Source organism: Cydia strobilella, chromosome 4 (assembly GCF_947568885.1).
Source record: "Cydia strobilella chromosome 4, ilCydStro3.1, whole genome shotgun sequence".
NCBI lineage: Eukaryota > Metazoa > Arthropoda > Insecta > Lepidoptera > Tortricidae > Cydia > Cydia strobilella.
The window spans coordinates 5,659,714-5,680,717 of NC_086044.1; the positions used below are offsets into that span (position 1 = coordinate 5,659,714).

The window sequence follows — 21,004 nt, forward strand, 5'->3', positions numbered from 1 at the left end:
CACGATGTGATTTTTTGGTCAAACCTTAAATACTTCAATTTGACTTTTAAGTGCCTCAAAGACACGCTGTTTTGGTTGTATGGCTTTTTGTATTGTATTATTGTCCGACACGCACTTTGCCAGTTTTTTCTATACTAAACATTAACATTTGACTAAATGGTCTAAATGAGTTCAACTTACCTAGTAAGGGCTATGTACGAGTACCTACATAGCTCATATTTGTAATTTATTATGTACTTAGCTTGTTGTACTTGTATACCCACACGTTAGGTACCATTGCCCACACTGTTAACTGTACCTTATGCCTGTTGTAATAAGGTCCACCGATGTACAGTTAGGAGTGTTGCTGTTTGTACCTATGTGTTTTCCTTTAAACTAACGATATTACGTTTCTAAACACCAAGGACGAGCTTGGGCAGGTTTTTTATCGATGGGTAATAATATTCCGAAGTGTTTTTTTCTTCTAACCTGAATATATTTATCTGCGTTCAAAACATAGCAAAGTTAAATGGATGGCTTTTGATTTCAGCAGTTTGTACCTGTATTTGGGTGAGGTATGTTTGCATGGGTGTGTTTTGCCGTAGCCGTAGCCGTAGTTTAGTTTGTTGTTTGGGTGGCGCAAGCTATAATTATCCATTTTCAAGATCGAAGAGGTTCTATACGAAAAGAAAGTTAACCGTTTCACGTACATACTTATTAAAATATTTAATAATGCAGGGCCATCAATCAAACTTTAAAAAAATATGAAAATGCTGCTATGCTGATATGGAAATGTTGAGCTGCTGCAACGCACAATCTCCATAAATGGGGCTACAAGACCTCACCAAGCTGCGACTGTGGCGCGCCAGACCAGACAACCACGCACATCGTGGAGAAATGCCCCAAGAGATGCTTTCCTGGAGGCGTAAAAGAACTGCACGAGATAACTGCGGATGCCAGGGAATGAAATTATTTAATTGTAAATTATTTGTAAATAGGCATGTTTTATTTAATAATGTAAACATTCAAACACAATGTATTATTGTATATGAATAAATAAAATTAAATGAAATGAAATGGCTATCAAACTTAGATCTAAGACTAATAGTACACATAATGTTAATGTTATCTTTGTATATGATTTTTGTGTTTTTTATCAATAAAGCCATACGATAATAATAATATAAAATAATAATATATAATAATAATATATTATGGCGAGCTGTTGGGGAGTGACGACCCCACGGACCCGAGTGCTCCAGAGAGTCGGTCAGGGTCTCCGTCTCCGGCGTGTCTTCGTCGGTCGGAGTGGACCCCAAGGGGACCCGCAGGACTCTCAGCTCTGGCTTGCCTTCATTGGCCGTCCAGAGGAGAGTCGTAAGAGCTATATGCTCCAGGGGTGGAAGTGAAAGATGCATAAGACGCGCGTTGGCACAGTGGCTGTTAACAGTCACTGGGTAGAAAGCGGCGCACACCTCTCGACACCCCTGAGCCGCTCACACCGGTGTTGCTCCTGATGGTCGTCTTCACGACGGCAGTTTCAGGGGCCCATCTAGTCAGCGGCAAGTCACCACCTGCCTCGATAACGTGTATTAACATTGTTATGGCAGGTGTCCGGAGTTCTTTACAATAGCCCAATCTCATTGTCCACCCAAACTTCAATCCATAGACCGGTATACTGTTCACTTTTTCTGCAATAGTCCCAATGCCTGCTGCGACCGGTTCATGGGTGTCTATTGTTGCGCCTGTGAACGGGTTCCAGCAGGCGTTCTACATGACATTAAAGCTCTCCAAGGGGCCTCCACGTGTTGGATCTATATTCCCACGCAAGCCTATCAAAAGATCGGGATTTATAGGCCCGTGAAATCCGAGGATATGAAAATAAATGTAAATATCCCACCCTGCCAACAAATACCAACAAATATAGAAGAAAAAATTATTGAATAGACTGCATTAATATAAAATCTGTTTAGTCGCGCCAAGAATATGTAATGAAGCAATCATTAATGCCCACATTATGCATTCAGCGGCCGGGAAAATAGGAATATCGTGTCGATCCTGGGTGGAAATGGGGTTATGATGTCGCAGCAGGCAGTGAAGCAAAATCGGAAAATGAAATATAACTCACGGACAACTTTCATTGCCAATAATGGGATGGTTTAGCCCTATTTGAAGGAGATTACTTGATTAAATAAGTACCCCTCAAAGTTCACGAAAAAGGTTGTGATACAAAGATACTTTCTTTATTTAATTAAGTAATTACAGCGTAAGTAAACACTGTGTTTCCAAGAAGGTAACAATTATCCTAAGGTTAACAGTTTAGGCTGAGGTTATATTGAAGGGAACTGAGTAGTTCTCCAACATAAAGCGTAATGTGGCAGTAAATTGGAAAATCGAGAAAGGCCCCCATTACGAATGTGTACAATGAATGACATTAGGTACGTCATTAACTCATTATATCAACTAAGGTTACAACACTTAATTCACGAAGGCTGATAATTTGCTTGTAATTTCATATAAAATAGTAAGTACTTGTATTTTCAGTAATTTGAGTCTTCTCTTTTTTATACATTTATATACTATTGTTATGATTATGTACAACTACTAGGTACTACAAGTTTACACTATTTATCATTACTTTTTAATTGTACCTCGATATGTGAATTAGGAAACTATAGGTCTTATTAGCTAAGTTGCTCATGTTTATTTTATGACTGTTTGTTTCTCAATAAATAAATAAAAAATTAAGGCTACTGTCAAATTCAAATAAATTCTGTCAAAATACATAAAGAATAACGGGTATGTGTATGTACGTATCTACTTTATTTCTAGTACTTATTTCATAGTCTTTTGTCATTATTCTTTAAATATATTTATTTAGAATTGTCGATATTCTTAACGTCAAAGAACATTCGCTACTCAAAGTCTACGGTGAATGGCAAATAGTCATAATATATCATCAGGTGACATCCAATACTCAACTAATTACTAGAAAATAGTTAAACAAAAACCGGCCAAGTGCGAGTCGGACTCGCGCACCGAGGGTTCCGTACTTTTTAGTATTTGTTGTTATAGCGGCAACAGAAATACATCATCTGTGAAAATTTCAACTGTCTAGCTATCACGGCTGATGAGATACAGCCTGGTGACAGACAGACAGACAGACAGACGGACAGACGGACAGACGGACAGACGGACAGACGGACAGACGGACAGCGGAGTCTTAGTAATAGGGTCCCGTTTTTACCCTTTAGGTACGGAACCCTAAAAATCAACCTTACATAGGTGTTAATATGGTTCACTATAGCTATTAACTTGTGGTAGTAGTTAGTGAGTTTTGGTTGTCACCTGACGAATCATTAGGAAGTTTAAAGTCACATACGACTTTTTGTTTTCGAGCATCACGGACGTCACTTAAGGCAAATAGTCATATCATAATAGGTAGTTTACAGTCGCATGATACTTTTTACAAGCTTTTTATTAAGTATGTATGTATAGGTAATATGAATATGTAAGGGTCAAATCTTGCAAGTAAAATTTGACCCACTTCCCAACTTTTTTTTTTTTTTTTTTTATGAAATAGGTGGCAAACGAGCAGACGGATCACCTGATGGTAAGCGATTACCGCCGCCCATGGACACCCGCAACACCAGAGGGGTTGTAACCTTCCAATGTAGCTGAACATTTGCATACATGTGTCTGGTGACAATGCAATATTATGGTACCATCGAGCTGATCTGATGATGGAGACACGAGGTACCCGTAGGAACTCTGTGATAAAACAACGCAACCTAATTGTGTTTGGGGTTTTTCGAGTTGTCTCGATGAGTACTTATTAGTTGCCTGTGGAAAGAAAAGTACAGTGTGGTACAGTCAGTGATAAAAGCTTGTACCAAAAATGAAATTATTGACAAAAACATTATTGTTTTCGAACGTCACGGACGTCACGATTCCGTCCAATTCCCAACGGTTGGCTACTCGCAACCAACTCTCGTGTTCTCGTGTTCTCGGGTTCTAGTATTCTTGTGTTCTCGAGTTCTCTTGTTCTCGGGTTTTTCAGATGGGAAAAAACCATTAAACTCGCGACACTGTTACCGTAATCGACACCTCTGTATATAGGTAGTAGTAATAGTTTATAATAATGAATAAAAAAACACTTCATTTAAAAGTATTTCCTGCACATATACAAACGTAACTGTTCAAGTTTTCACTTCTCTTCACTTCTGTCGGCAGTTCGGCACTCGGAGTGCCATTGCTTTTTTTCCAAATGTCGAGCCTCAAAACAAAACACTACCGATATCGTTTATTCAGTGGAATACAAGGATAATTAGATAGCGGTCGAGAGATTGAATAAGGCCCGTAGGCTGAAAGGTTCGGGTAATGTGATAGTCAATCCAAATCAGGAAAGGGCAAGTTTTGGGCAAGGGAAATAATGAGACTAATCAGTTGGTGGTGATGATTGAATTTGTACAATGAATTTATTCCTCGAGAGCGGCAAAAATCGGTAGATTTTGAGTTTCAAAATAATTTGTTTCATTGTGTTTTTATTTATTTTGTAGTTTCATAGTGCCTTTTGGTAGTAATACTGTAATGCTAAGTAATTATATAATATGTATAATAAAATAAAAATAAAATAGCGGATCTGAAACGCAATAATTTTCTTAAAAACTATTACACAGATTGGCCCAAAATTAAGTTGACTGAAGGAAAATATTTTGAAGATAATACGATCTGTTAAAAGACTTTAATTTTAATAACAAAACTTCCGTGAGACACTGACATATTAAATATATTAAATCGGGTCACTCAGGTATATAAAGTGGATGATTGCTCGACATGTTTCATCAAACATAAACTTTATATAATTTGTGAAAAGACTTGTAAGTAAGATAAAATGTATCTTACTTACAAGATTTTCACCAAATAAAAGTCCAGTGACGATATTTTTTGGGTTAGACTCAGGTACTGACCGAAATTATTTTAATTTATTGTACATATTCTTACTTTTATATTTTATTTATATTGTTTTACTATACGAACCTAGTTTTCATTTTCTACCGCTCTAGTTAGCTGGCTACAAAATACAAAAACTAAAACAAAAATACATTAACATAACACGACCTTATTGCATCAAATTAACGTCAATTTTCGACCAATCATTCACAGGTATAGTATAGTATAATGGTCGTTATTTCAGGCGACCCAGCCAAGCATGCGCCGAGTGCACTGACCTTGTTCTAAGGACAGGGTTAGAGCGACGCTAAGTGGTGGCCATCTTGAAAAGGTAAATAGCAGAAGACTGTTCGTGTCAATCACGACCCTTATGATAAAAAAGTAAAAGAAAATGTGGTTGATTTTTAATCCGAAGTGTGTCGACTGTACTTCCACCCTTTTGCTTTTAAGTGAGATGGGTTTTAAGCAAGATTTCAACTAGTCAAGACAAGCGTCAATATTTATTGTAAAAATAGTGACTCTTGTCACAGCCCAAATCCAAAAAGCAAAGCAAACGAGGTTTTCAGATAATCCGATTAATAAAAATACATGAACAAAAAATATAAAGCTGCTTTGTAAATTAACTTCGAAAATCAAATTGCTGTCAATATTTGGAGAATAATATGGAAATTGATCTATAGATCAAATTAAATAAGTTCGAGCAATTTTTAAACACGTTGACAACTTTATCGCCAAATAATAGCGCCCTCTAAATCTGCATTTGTAGGCAAATATCGATCGAGATAGTCGCACCAAGTTTTAACTAGGTAAGATTATACTTATGTAGCAGGGATTCCCCCATAATACTCCCTTCTGACCCATTTTTAGCCCGCCAACTTACCAGGGACTAGTCTTTGACAAATTTGAACCGTATCTCTGACGTATTAAGTGTATTTGGTTTGACTTTAGGGACGGAATGGAGTGGTGGCGTTGTCAGGAGTTGCAATTTGTAATGTAACAGGAATATATTGCTTACACGTGTTGAGGGCATTGAGCTCTAGATTTTATAAGGATTAAAGAATTTTTGATCCTTTGTTTAGTTAGCAGCTTACGTTTGAAAAAATAAGCTTCATAATTCTTGAAACTTTATTAATGGAGAATTAAGTGGTTCTCGTTTCTACTTAGCGGGTGATTAGGTACGTTAGAAGTAAAAATGATAGTCAAATCTTGGTCGTTTTCTTCATTTTGTGAAAATTACTTATAGGTTTCTACTATAGGTACACTAAAATCGTTAAAAACGTTAAATTATTTGTTAAAGAAAAACAGGACAGAAACGTAATAAACAGCCAATATTTAGCATATGTTTTATACCTTTTTTACTGAAATGATTTAGGGTGCTACATACTACAACTATTTTTAACATTATCATATTAAATTCACGAATGTCGTCGCTGTCCTTATAATATATTTTGATTATTTTGTAGGTGGATATATACAATTATAATTGTAATATTACAAAGGGTAACCTTTATATTTATGTCTAATATTTGAGGTGTCTTTAATTAAGCTGCTAGGTCCTCACAATTCATGGGTTTCTAAAGAAAAGTAACGTCTATGCTTAAAGGGCTATAGAGAGAGTTGTGTTGAAGTTCCCTGCGAGAACAAATTAAGAATGAGATAATCCGCCGGGGAATTATTAATGTTATGTGTTATGGCGGGGAACATTTTTCGTAGAGCCGATGTCCGCTGGGGAAAGGCTCTTTTGGTCACTACGTACGGGGAACTAACCCCTAGAAAGGTCCCCAACAAGGTGTACTGCTAATCGGGTCAAGATCCCTTTTTTTTACGTTGGGGAAATGCGTTTACGCATGCCATCTGGTCCGGGGGAACCAGGGGGGATGACGTACTAACCAGAGAACTATCGTCTAAAACCACCAAAGAGTGCCGACTCCTCCGGCGGGCGGCCCGCAGGCCGTGAGCATTTTGGGTGCCAGTTGGTGAGGCACCCCAGTCCTGTGAGCTAAAAACCACAGGCGGGTCAAGACAAGATCCCTGAAAAGAAGTGGAATTTTGACTCCATTTCGTTTTTGCTCTATTTCGTTTGTTTTATATACTAGACCTATATAAACTACTTACAGACCTAGATATACCTAATGTCATTGTATGTGCAGTTTCGTTATAATCTAACACGTAGTTTTAAAATGAGAACGAAACTCCGTTTGTATGGGAAGGTGAAAGAAGGTAGGTATAGGTACTGCGTGTATTTGACATGTATTGATAAGCAGTAGGTAGGCAAGGTAATCGTTTGACAGACGATTGCTTTATTTGAATTATAAAAAACGTTTCCCATATGATTCGTTTCTCTTAACTGACATAAATGCGGATAAAAGCTATTGCAAATGTTGGGTATGCGCTGTTTCCGTAACTGCGTGCGTTTGACATCTATCGGTGGGCAACGTGCGAAGGCCGGCCGCGTCGGGGACACGGTATATTTTTTTGTAATTGAAATTGTTGAAATCTTTGCCTATGTAATTTAACGTGGAAAATAAAGTACGCATGGTACAAAAATACATACATACTTTATTATGATAAATCTAATGGCAGTTGCACTTGTTTATGTAAAACATTATTACTTGCACAAATTATAGTTGGTCAAACAAAATTGGTAAATAAGAACAAAAAAAAAACTATACTCATCCTTATCTTTTGGGTGCTAGTACTAGTGTAAGACAAAGATAGTATGATTCTCTCTGTCTATATTTGAAATGAGACGGTCCTTTGACAAACTATAATTAAGCCCCAAAAGTAAGCTCAATATCAATAAAGCTTGTGTTGTGGGTACTTAGACAACGATATATATAATATTTAAATACTTCAATAGGTATATAGAAAACACCGATGACTCAGAAAATAACATCCGTGCTCATCACACAATTTAATGCCCTTACCAGGATTTAAACCCGGACCATCGGCTTCATAGGCAGGGTCACTACTCACTATCGACTCGGCTAGATAGGTCGTCAGGTTAAAATGTATCAAGCAATTATTTATTCTATGGACCTGACAAAATTACTTTAAAGCGAGGAACAAGTCTATTGTCTATTAACGAGCTTTCACAAAAAGGCTCCTACTTACTTGTCAAAACAAGGCCTAAGTGGATTTCCCACATAATGACACGCCATTATCTAAATGAGATCTGTCACACGAGAACAATGTATAGAACCTGACAATGCTAGTGAGAACAATTCTTGAGGGGTTTTGGACTCTGTTACAATAGGATTTGAGTACATTTCACGTTGTAACATAATGAAGAAGAGTAGATAAATGAGATTACATAGTGGAGGGCATTCAACGCCCATGACCGTATCGAAGCGAAAAACTATAAGAGAAAGAGAAACGTCTACCTATAAAAATTGGATTTAATTTAATTTGATAACACCGCGTTTTTCATTCCTGACCTTACTTAAGTAAATTTTTAGTTAGTAATACTGGGCATTTTCCGCAAATCGACAACCATTGTTCCTATTTTGCGTGAAAAACGAGGTAGCATGCGAGGTACTCTAGCCACCCCAGCTTCTCCACGAAACCTAGCAGTGTCTTCAGGTTGCTAACTGCCTCCTTTAAGTGTGCACGGAGTCCCTAGGTATTGGTTCTTGTATACTTCTACCTGTATTCTAATATATTGATAATCATAAGATAATCAATTATTTATTTTTATCTGAGAAGGGCCTGTTGACATATTGATTAGTGTTTATTACGAGTCAATTTTATATATGAATGAATGAATGAATGATTTATTTGCATATGAATATTGGGTTACATATGTAGGTGTTGGGTACAATATTTTGAGTTTGTTTCACCAAGATTCTACCTATACAGGTGTACATGTACTGTATATTGGCTTGATTCGCTACTAACAGTAGTAGAATTTCGCCAAATCACAGAAAATTAATAATACTACTTAATTATAATAATTATCTTACAACATAGTTCAATTTATACAGTTTATACAATATATTTGCAGCTAAACGCAAAACTACTATCTCGGACGATCGATGTTTGAAATAAATGACACTGATTTGTCATAGTTTTCAATTGTTTGGTTAAGTTAAATATAATGCTATATTATGCAGCATTAAATATGTTTTTCCTAAAAAGACATACCCCGAAGTTAACAAAATTTAATAAAAAAAATGCGTGTTTACAATGGCTTTGGTTTTGTTCACTTTAATGCTGTATTTTAAAGGATTTATTAGATTTGTACTGGAAAATAGGTCAAACCCCCACTATACGAATGCTATTTTTTTGTTTTAATTTCTAAATAAATTACCTACTTTGTGTTTATTTTGAGTACATATACAAATAACACAATAATATTTACATTCTATAACAATAAATGTTACATTGTATGAATGTTACATGCAACCACTGCAACTTCAAAAATGGGTTGTAATGGGGTCATGACAAAGTTAAGAACCGCATGCTAACAGAGCCTCTTAAGGATACGCATTATGTAAAGTGCTTTACCAAAGTATCACGTTGCTGTAAGCAGCAGGATTCTGTGTAGACGTGCAGAAGGTTTAACTCGACCAATCAGATCAGATATTGGTTCTCTACTTGCTGTCATTTCATCATCATCACTCATTTGATATTCATATCATATCATATCACACATGGTTTGTCTACTCTTTCCATGATATTTCTTTTCTCTTGCCTATATAATTCTGAAGGAAATACACATTTGCTTTTTCGCATGTACAGTGAGCTGCGAAATTGCATGGAGAAATTATTAATGAATTCATTGATAAAGTCGCCATGCACTTTTACGGCTGATACATTGAAACATTTTGCTCATATGCTCGTACTTATACGTATGTTTGTTTTATCTGTAACCTTTGTTGTAATTGTAACTCAAATATTCAACAACATCAAAGAAGGTGTAAAAATAGGTAATGAAAGCTTACGTGTTGTAAGTGGTCTCGTAATGTCTTGTCGCTTTAAGTTTTTTATATGACTTTTTTTGAGAGCACTCACGTTCAAAGTATTATGTACTTAGGTTTGACGTCGCGAATGTCGCTACGTACCACCTATTATTACTCAAGTCTTTCCGTAGAAGGCAAGTTTTGCAAGATAGAAATTTCGAGTCGTGTTACTTAACTAACGATGATTTAACGGCCTCCTAGCCTAGGCCATAGTGAGTAGTGAGGCATTTATTTGTGTGCCCTATATATCCCTTAATATATTATGTTTCATTTATTAAGTATATTACGTTTATCAAGTACCCACAACACAAGTAAGGCTTGAGATTACTGTGGGACACAGCAAAGTGAATGTCTATGCAATCAGATGTGATTTCCACCGGTTCACTTGCATTAATGTTCCATACATTAGCCGCGACGGATGCAGCCGTAATTATTTGCACTTTAATGGCTGCAATAAAGGGGTAAGATCTTCAAAATGGAATCGAAATTACTAACAGTGAAAAGGCAACTTAACCTTTTAAATTTGTGTAGTGGTTAGAAAACTTGGTGGAGAAGAAAATTCGTTTTCGAAAAAAATACTAAAACTTCGGTCAGGATCCTTGTTATATACAGACAAGAGGTCAAAAGTAAAATTAAATCTTATATAATCATAATAAGGTATTCAATTTCAGTATGCTTTTACGTGCTAAAGTTAAGCAAATTATGTCAGAGTAGTAGAAAATGCCGAGATAATCGAGTTCGTGAGCTAGTTTCACAAGAAGAGTTTATTAGTCAAGTCAAGTTAACCAATCAGACACAGGAGAGTTCAGGTCAGGCTATTCAGGACAGAGGAGGATAAATTCAATTTGTTTCAAATGATTCAGTTCATGTTATATGCATATTATTTCATTATTTTGTTCCTAGATAAATACTTAATTCAGTTTCAATAGAATACTAAAAATAACTCGTAGATTTGCGAAATCTCACAAAATACTAAAATATTGCGAGATTGGACCTCTTAAATCTTGCAAATACCGAGATTGAATATTATGCTGCATGATTGCACTCCCTATTATAAATCTACAACTTAACTCACATCATTTAACATATTAAAAATCAGTCCCTCGCAGCCAAGCTTTCAACCAGTTAGTTAACCATCATACCTAATTAATTCTAGCCAACTGCCTCAATTGACTATGCAGGTCACTTACCTTCAAAATCCTGTTCCGTGTAATCATGATGTGTGTGTTTCCTGGCCGCTGGGTCCGTCGGGGCCTCTTCATCGTCAGTCCTCGTTTCCATGTTCCAGGGTCTGCAACAAATGTAACAAATGCTATACACGAATTCGGGCCTTTCAGAATTTTAAGACAATATCGTGATCATAAAGAAACGAACGAAATAATTTTGAAACTTATAAATTAGTTACAAATTATATTATGCTTAGATCAGAACGGCTTCTTTTTAGCACTTTCATCAGAAGTATCATACAGGCCACATACGAGTTTTCTTCTTTGTTCAAGTTTCAGGGTAAGCGCCGCGCTGTGGACCGAACGGGATGTGATATCCAAGCGGGGCTCCCATAAAATTCCCTGGACTTCGTGTGCAGACTGCAACTACTCGACAACTTAAGAGGTAGGAAAGGAAATGAGGAAATGCTGCCAGCATCTACGGCACCGTGCCGCAGGGGAATAGTTTTTAGTTATTTATTTTAAGATTAGTTTTATTTATTTTTAGATTTAGTTTTTATGTTTTATATGTTAGTTATTTAATACTGTTTTTATAGGTATATTGTTTGTACGTAATTTTGTGACTGCATATGAAGGCTTAGTAGAGCATGCTGATGTTTACCATCCCCCACTTGAAATCGTTGTCACCCCGGCGCAACCCGGAAGGGCTACCGTGGTCGAGCCAAGTAACATCAACCCGATCACAGACTGGAATTTTGCAAAGGCCGACTTTCCCATGTTGTACGACCGAGTCACCAAGGTTGATTGGAGTGCCGTGCTAGCTGAAAAATGCGTAGACGGGGCGGTTGAGCGTTTGTATGCTTTATTGTACAACTGTTTCGATGCATGCGTTCCCAAAAAGAGTCGTAGTAGGAAAACTACCAGAGTATATCCAACCTGGTTCTCCGCAGACATAATCAAGGACTTAAAGAGGAAAGGTGATTTGCACAAGCAGTGGAAAGTCACCGGTGACTCGTACGTATATAGTCTGTATAGTGAGCTTAGGGCTGATATAAAAAGAAGAGTTTCCGCAGCGTATGATGCCTATATTCATGATATTCAGCGACGCCTAAAAACGAACCCTAAATCCTTTTGGCAACATGTGTCGAACCTACGTAACAAAGGCGGATTTGAGTCCAGTATTATTTGCGGGGACCGGATGTTTAGTGGGCCAGCAGCGGCGGGGGCCTTTGCGGACTACTTCAGTAGTGTATTCCTCTCATGCGAGCCAAAGCTAAGCGCCGTATTAGCAGGAGCCACTGGCAGCGATCGTCTCATAAGCATTTCTGGGTTTTCTGAGTGTGAGGTGGGACTCGGAGTTGATAAACTAAAACCGAAGTGTGCGCTTGGACCGGACAATGTGCCCGCGTTCATAATTAAGGCCTTTAAATCTCAACTTTCGGGTCCTCTAGCCCATGTATTCAATCTGGCGCTCAAGTCTGGTACCTATCCTCATAGTTGGAAAACTTCGAGAGTGACACCAATCCTAAAGTCGGGTGAAAAGTCGCGAGCCGAAAATTACCGTCCTATCGCCATCCTGAGCTCATTTGCTAAGGTATTCGAAAGTGTTTTGCACTCTAAACTGTACACTTTAGTGGATCCTTATTTAAGTGATGCGCAGCATGGGTTCAGGAAAGGCCGCTCTGTTAACACTAACCTTCTCTCGCTCGTAAACCACGTCTCGAATAAACTGGACAAAGGATGCCAAGTTGATGTTGCATACCTTGATTTCAGGAAAGCGTTTGACCACGTTGACAACGATATCCTTTTAGAGAAGCTGTCCGCGATAGGTTTTGACCCAACACTCCTTGAATTGTTTGCCAGCTACTTGAAGGATCGTAAACAATTCGTTCGGCTTGGTTGCTTTGACTCCGATCCGTACCCAACGAGATCTGGTGTTAGTCAGGGATCCTTGCTAGGGGCCTTTCTCTTTTCTATTATGGTGAATGATCTCTCGAGCTGTCTGGTTGCTGGTAAACTTCTAATATATGCTGACGACATAAAAGTCGTGGTGGATATCAAAACCCCATCAGATTGCCAAAACATGCAGCGTAACCTGGATGCGATATATCGATGGAGTGTTAAAAACCGCCTTTCCCTTAATGTGGCCAAGTGCCATGTCATGAGTTTCACCCGGGCTAGGCAAGGAATTTTCTCGAACTACCTCATTGATTGCGAGTCTCTATCCCGCACTCATTCTATGAAGGACCTGGGGGTGCTCTTTGATCCAGGTCTTACATTTCATGACCATGTACGGTCGCTGGTTAAAGAAGGGTTTAAACGCTTGGGGTTTGTTACACGTATCTGCAAAGACTTTACGCATGTAGGTGTCTTTAAAGTTCTATACTCTGCTCTGGTGCGATCCAAACTGGAAACAAGCTCGTGCGTGTGGAGTCCATACGAGACAACCTACATGTTAATGCTAGAGAAGGTTCAGAAATGTTTTCTGCGTACTCTCTTCAAGAAACTGTACGGGTACTATCCTTTCATGTATCCGACAGCTTACTTGCAGGGCACGCTAGGATACAACGCACTAGCAACGCGCAGACTGTTCGACCAGCTGATAACCGTGCTTCGTATCCTGCGTGGTCGCCTGGATTGCCCGGAGTTAGTTGGCGAGGCATGTCGACTATTTGTCCCGGACAAGCGTTCGCGGTTTCGTGCTAACCGGGTGCGTCTCTTCGCGGTCCCTCCCGCCCGCACGGTCTCGCGGCGCAACTCGCCCGTTTGCCGAGCGATGAACACGCTCAATAAGCTCGGTGCTGTGCAACACTCCTGCGATCTGTTTGCGGACGGCTGGAAGGTTATTGAGAGGGATTGTTTAAAAATATGCGAGTCACTGACCTAATTATTGAATGATTTAATGTATCTTTGACATGATCTTTATGTACTCAGTCCATAAATTTATTATTATTGTTTATCTTATTTTATTATTATTATTATTTATAATCGAACCTAGATATAGAAATGTAATGACTTAGGCTAGTACTGTAAAATTGCATTTTGTTTTAAATAAATTGAAATTGAAATTGAATTGAAATTGAATATTAAACATTTTAGAGGTAGGATACGGAGTGATTGAACGACCAAGCCACATATTTTGACTAAGGTGTAGATTTTGTAAAGTTAGGGGTTGTAGAGGTAGAAGCTTGGCTCTACAAGAGATCTGATAACTTTTTGACAGTGCGAGCCTTATGATTTCGTCTTGGCAACATTTTACATGAAAATGTTTTTGGTGAGATATTTTTTTTCTGAAGTGGTTCACCGGGAATGTCCCCGATTGTACCTACATTTGAGCATCAATTACCCTTTTATAAGCCGTTTTAACACGTTCCGCGCTACAAAAGCCGTAAGAATCGCATATATATAGGAAACGTGACACGACTATCAATGGGAGCCCTTCGTAAAGGTTTATTGGAAATATTTAGTAGGGTTGAGTGACCGCTTATATGATACGAGGTATGTGGATATTGTTCTCATAACCTTCACCTGGGGATAAGGTCCAATCTTTTGTCGTATCTAGTTGCAATTTATATACTCGTACCTCGTTTTTTAGTATAAGAAAAGACTACACGATCTTGCCGTCTTTTTATTGAAAAACGCTTTAAAAAAATCGTACTTAACTATTACTTATGAAACCAAAAGATTGAACATATATGCTATATCAGGGGTTCCCAAACTGTGCACCGCGGCGCCCTGGGGCGCCGTAGACAGTAGAGAGGGGCGCCGTGAGGCAACCTCACCATGTTACCTAATATCTATTTCGAATAGCCTGTCTAATTATAGGTATATATTGTACTCGTTTATGGGTAGGTACTGGGTAGATTTGTGTTTTGTGCTCCATTAGTTTCGACCACTAAGCGGATTTTTAATTAACAAGGATTCATTTCAATCGATTTCATGTATGAGATTCTATATAACATACGATAAATTTACACTCGCATTGTTGTTTTCCAATTCCAAATATTTTACTCGCAATTAAACCGCTTTGAAAAGTAAAGAAATAGCAGATTTAGATTTCAATTTGCCTTTTCTTCCATTATCTGCTAAATAATTTATTGGTAACATTCATCTGATTCATCTTAGATGGATACATGTTAACCTCAAGCCGCTCACAATCCAAACCTGAAGTGGGTGTAGTCGAGTCAAGATAAATCTAATGCAATTTTGATTTATCAGAATTCTGAATATTCGAATTGTAATAAAATGAAATACTTTTTTATGAGTAGGGCAGCTAGAGATTATAAGAAAAACTTAAGCTGCAGTTGGATGTTAAAAATAAAAATAGTCTAAAGAATTATAACAAGTTCTAAACTGCCATGACGAAGAAAATATCGCTGACATTCAACACGGGTCGGCGCTGGGAAGCTGTGTGAACTTTTGCATTTTCATTTGGATTTGAATAAGCGGGGATGTTCGCTAGCAAAGTGTGTCACTCTCTGATGTGATTACGATTATAATGATACTTGGTGTATGTGGTTAGATATAGGTACATATAACACATGACTGAACATGAATGTCAGTAAAACAAAATGTCAACGTAATTTCTTCCTATAAAGGCTAATACCTAAAAAAATATGGTGTAAGTACTCCCGTTTGGGCCAAAAACCTTTCGCCAAAATTGACTTCCCAACAAACTTATCGCAGTAGTTCCATTTCCCAAATGGACCTTGCAAATTTACACTTCGCATTTAATTTATTTAGTCAAATTATCATTATGCATGATTTTACTTTGTCCAATTTTATTAAGACAAAAACTTATTTAGCAAACGATTTTTTGGATAATATTATATTCCAAAAAGATGTTTGATCAAATTGTCACTTCGCAAATTTGACAAAGCAAACAAATCACATCCGTACGCGTTAAACGTAACCAAAATGATGAAAATAACTAAGGTTGGGATTATTTCAAATGAAAGCAAAAATAAAAATACTGCAGATCCCTATTGGGATACCATGCAATATTTTGGGAAATGTTAGTTATGCCTAACGATACATTCGACTAAATATAACTTAGTAAAATGAACCTTCAAAATATTTAGATCACTACGGTTTTTACTTATTTTTAGTCGCTTTTGGCGACATGTTTCGGATTCTTTGGGAATCCTTCCTCAGGCACGAGTGTGAGTGTGGGGCGAGTGTGGAGGCGCGATGTCTCACGATAGTTTAAGTGCGAAAATGAACCTTGACCAATTAATTGCTTATTTGTTAAACAATAACTTGCCAAAAAAGAGTTTTGTTAACTGTAAAATTGCGATAAGTTGTTTTGCCAAATTTTTTTTTGGGAAATGGTAATGTGAGAAAAGTTTTTGGCCCATTCATTAGTAAACCTAAATATATACTTACCTACCTACATTTATATTTACAAAACTAACTATAAAATTAACTCAAAACTAACTAAATCTAAAAAAATTAATTACTTTATAAGTAAAATCGTTCCAAAACTACTTGCATTAACTTACTTAGAACTTACTTAGAAAGTAATTTTAAACTCAGAGCGAACAATAGTTCAAAGAAGGAAATGGGTAGCTAACTTTGGAAGTAAATTATCCCTGACAACTTTGGTTAAGAATTAAGTTTCCTCAAAGACTGATACTGTCAATTAAGCCACAAACACACTTCCCAAAATAATTTGAATTTATAGTGTAAAGATCGCAGTCCTTCTCGCTCGTACTGATGCATTGGTGCGATCGAGTTCGAGCGTAAATGTCAAATACCAACTCATGGTAGCTGTACAGGTGTTATCAACATAGCGTAGCGTAGTTACCTGTAGGTATAGTGTGAGACTGTGGTTAATTAGCTTGATATTGCTTTTTAGGGTTCCGTACCTCAAAAGGAAAAAACGGAACCCTTATAGGATCACTCGTGCGTCTGTCTGTCTGTCTGTCCGTGTGTCACGGCCTATTTTCTCCGAAACTACTGGACCAATTAAGTTGAAATTTGGTATACATATGTAAGTTTGTGACCCAAAGATGGACATGTAACGTAAACAAATAAAATTTAAACATGGCGACCACTTTTGGGGGGTAAATGAGAAAATTAAAAAATAAAGTTTTTCAAACTATGTTGCGTTACATATCAAATGAAAGAGCTCATTGTGAGAAACTTAAACATATTTTTTTTATGATTTTTGGATAAACAGTTTAGAAGTTATTCAAGAAAATATACAAACCTTTTATCTCCGAAACTACTGGGTCTAAAATTTTGAAAAAAATACACAAAATAGTTCTTTACCTATAGATCACAGGAAAACCTATTAGAAATGTGTAGTCAAGCGTGATTCGGACTTAATTACTTATTTAATTTTTGATCCGACCCCTACGGGTTTTTTTTAGACATTTTACTTACATTTCACATAAAAAATACATTGTTTAAATCGTGTAATGTACGGAACCCTTGGAACGCGAGTCCGACTCGCACTTGGCCGGTTTATTTATTTATTATGAGACATTTACTGAGGGCGCGAAATTGGGGAAGGTAGATGTTGCGGATATTACGTGGATATGTATGACTAACACACTAATTTAGTGTGTGGCCTGTAATATAAATGCCCACAACCAATACAATAAGGTGCTATTTTTACTGTTAAGCGTGGGTAACAAAAATACTTATTTGTGTTAACAAAAAACTGGCCAAGTGCGAGTCGTACTCGCGCACGAAAAAACGGCAAAAAAATCACGTTTACTGTATGGGGGCCCAACTTAAATATTTATTATATTCTGTTTTTAGTACTTGTTGTTATAGCGGTAACAGAAATACATCATCTGTGAAAATTTCAACTGTCTAGCTAACACGGTTTATGGGATACTGCCTGGTGACAGACGGACAGCGAAGTCTTAGTAACAGGGTCCCGTTTTTAGGGTTACCCGAAGGGTAAAAACGGGACCCTATTACTAAGACTCCGCGTCCGTGTGTCCGTCTGTCTGTCTGTCACCAGGCTGTATCTCATGAACCGTGATAGGACGAATATTTTGGTAAGATATTTGATTAACAAAGACTGACAATTACACTCATTTTATTTTAATTTTTATTGTTTTAGACTATTATTATTACTATTTGTAGAATTTCATGACGAATTAATCTGTATAATTATTCATTATTATTGTAATCGAAATGACCTCATCAATTCTAATTTATTGGGTATCTATATTTTTGACATGTATAAAATTAATTACTTATATATATTCAAATTGGTTTGATACTGTGTATCCACTACTGCATGGATTCGTCCTTATTAGCAATAAAGATATTGAGTATTGAGTATAGCTAGACAGTTGAAATTTTCACAGATGATGTATTTCTGTTGCCGCTATACAAATACTAAAAAGTATGGAACCCTCAGTGCGCGAGTCCGACTCGCACTTGGCCGGTTTTTTCTTTTGGGCACGAAACCCTAAAAACCTTCAAGTAGGCAAATAGACAAACTATAGCGACCTCGGCGAATATAAATGGTTTAGATACAAGAGAGAAAAAAAATGTTAGTGTATTTTTCTCCTTTAACATTTGAGGAAATTCACAACGTATGTGAAATGTTCATGTTAAAATTCCTTGCACTTAGCAGCAATATTGTACTTTTCCAAATAGAGATAAATGTTAATAGACTTTGTTACTGCTTCCCCGGAGTTAAGCATGGCATTATTTTACAAGATATCTAATGTTGCTTGGAACTGTATGGCAGTTACGACCTTATCAATCAAAGAATAAAGGCTGAAATTAAACGGAAGCTGGACCGCCATAATCCGGGATTTATGGGATTGAGCCACTTTTGTTTAATATTTTGTATTTAATTTTATATTTTGCATACTTTAAAGCAAATTGTATTTAAACAATGTTCTATAAATGTTCGAAGATATTCAGATATTTAAGAGAATATACTATTAGGTACGCTATTGGCAAAATTATAATGAAAAACGATTATATAAAATCAGAATAAATAATAAAGGCATTTAGAATAAACAGTATAAATTGCCCAATAGGATAATTGCTGGCTTTTTTGGATGCCAGGCCCCAATTTCGTTGACATTATAATTATAAATATTTTGCCTAGAACTTCTGAAGAGACGACAAATAATTAAGTTTAAAATTTTCCAGTCACTAAACACCGGTTATCAAAGTCGTTTAACTTAAAATTAATTACAAGGCAGGACAAAGGCTAATAAATTTTCTTTCAGTCATATTATATATTGGGATATTGTACTGATTATTACATTTATTCTTTTGCCGGACACTAAGTAGGTGCGTCAAAATTATTTTCGTTGTCTTGTTTCCGACCACTCTCTCACGCTTGTGTTTGTGTCTTCTATCAAATAAATAAAAAAGTCGAATGCTTCAAGCTGTCTATCAAGCTGTGGATTATTATTCATCTCATACAAAAAGCTCCACTTCGTCACATTTTTTTTGGGGCAAAAAAAAACAAGACAACGAAAAGAATTTTGATCCAGGTATCTTTTTCTGTACAACTCAGTAGAAACTTAGAAAATGTTAGAACTAGGTACCCAGCCCTAAACATACAATTAATTTATCTTACGACGAATCTTTACGTGCAAGACAATGTCACGTGCGTGGCTATTCGCATCCCTTCCTTACAACCACAATGCAGTAACCGTCTACTGATGCTATACACACTTACGTCGTTTTAACATTGGCGAGTAGTGTTATCCGTTGATTGCATCGTAAATCCAGAGATAAAATCTATCAAGCAATCAGGTGTTTCCGTGCGTGCGGAAGACACGAATAAAGCCCACGCCATGATACAAGGACATTGCTCTGAAGGATTGTTTAACATGATGCCAACGACGGCTTTCTATCACGGCACCGCTCGCCTTCGGCAGGGTGTTCATCCTCACACCCTAGAACTAAATGGCCCGGCTGTGGAAGAGCTTCCTGCCGAGGTTTTTCGACGTTTTTACAGTATGGGGTTCTTTTAAAAAGGAGTGCACATCAGGTTTCTATAGGGTCGGCAACGCGTATGTTACACCCTAGAGTTGCAGGCGTCCGGCTACGGTGACTGTTTACCATCAGGCGGGCCGTATGCTTGTTTGCCACCGACGTAGTATAAAAAAATTGGGACTTACACTTGATTATAGACCCACAATGCACCTATTGTATAACTGGCGAATAGTGATATTATCCGCTGATTGCCAGAGATAAAAGTCCGTGCGTGCGGAATAGAGGAATGAGGCCCACTCCGTGATACAAGGATGTTAGGACTTTCAATTATGGTTATACACCCACAATTGCAAACTGTACTTAAATTAAATGCACTTATTGTATTATTTCTTTAAACGCCGCGCCTATTGTGTGCGGCGTGTTACTTGAACCTTGTCAGAAATGTCTTGTTAGAAGGTTTTTATGTCTTTGGCGGTCGAAGGGTTAAAACAATCACTAACAGTAGTAGCAGTTCAAGTACTAGCAGATACAGAAGTAAGAAATTCATAACTTCAAATCAAAAGTAAGCTGTTTTTCACAGTATATAAGTAAAAGACACAAACAAACAATTGTTACTGCTGCTTTTAGTAAATTTCAGCCTTAGGATACAGATATGGCCACTCTTAGAAAAAGACACTATTCACTTAACAAAATTCTAACTCACTTTCCGATTGTGTGTTTCATTGTTAGGCTGATGAGCTTCATATTTTTTACACACTTATTTTGCCTAAATCCTGTAAAGGTATGATGAAACTTGTATTAGTTCAACCTTTCAGAAAAAAATCGAAAATCGTTATGGTCAAAAATTGCAAAAACGACTAAAAACTCGCTCAGGACCCTTAACAAACACATACGAGAGGTTAATTTATATTCAAATTCAGAACCATTTGTTTTAATTGAAAACAAAAACCGGCCAGTCCCAAGTCCCAGATGCCACATTGAAACAAATTGTGAACAGGGATGTTTCGGAACGTTTTC

The 21,004-nt window shown here is 37.2% G+C and overlaps 2 protein-coding genes across 4 annotated transcripts in view; both read right to left on the reverse strand.

Annotated features, from left to right (window-relative positions):
• The window catches only part of LOC134741007 (homeobox protein aristaless-like), a 509,271-nt gene that overhangs the window by 343,205 nt on the left and 145,062 nt on the right, over positions 1–21,004 (reverse strand). The window lies entirely within an intron of this gene.
• Positions 1–21,004, reverse strand: part of LOC134740955 (electroneutral sodium bicarbonate exchanger 1) — a 92,416-nt gene that overhangs the window by 24,711 nt on the left and 46,701 nt on the right. For all 3 annotated transcript variants that reach the window (XM_063673630.1, XM_063673627.1, XM_063673629.1), the window contains exon 2: positions 11,084–11,184. In XM_063673630.1, the coding sequence (XP_063529700.1) occupies positions 11,084–11,184 (101 nt within the window). The remainder of the gene's footprint in view (positions 1–11,083; positions 11,185–21,004) is intronic.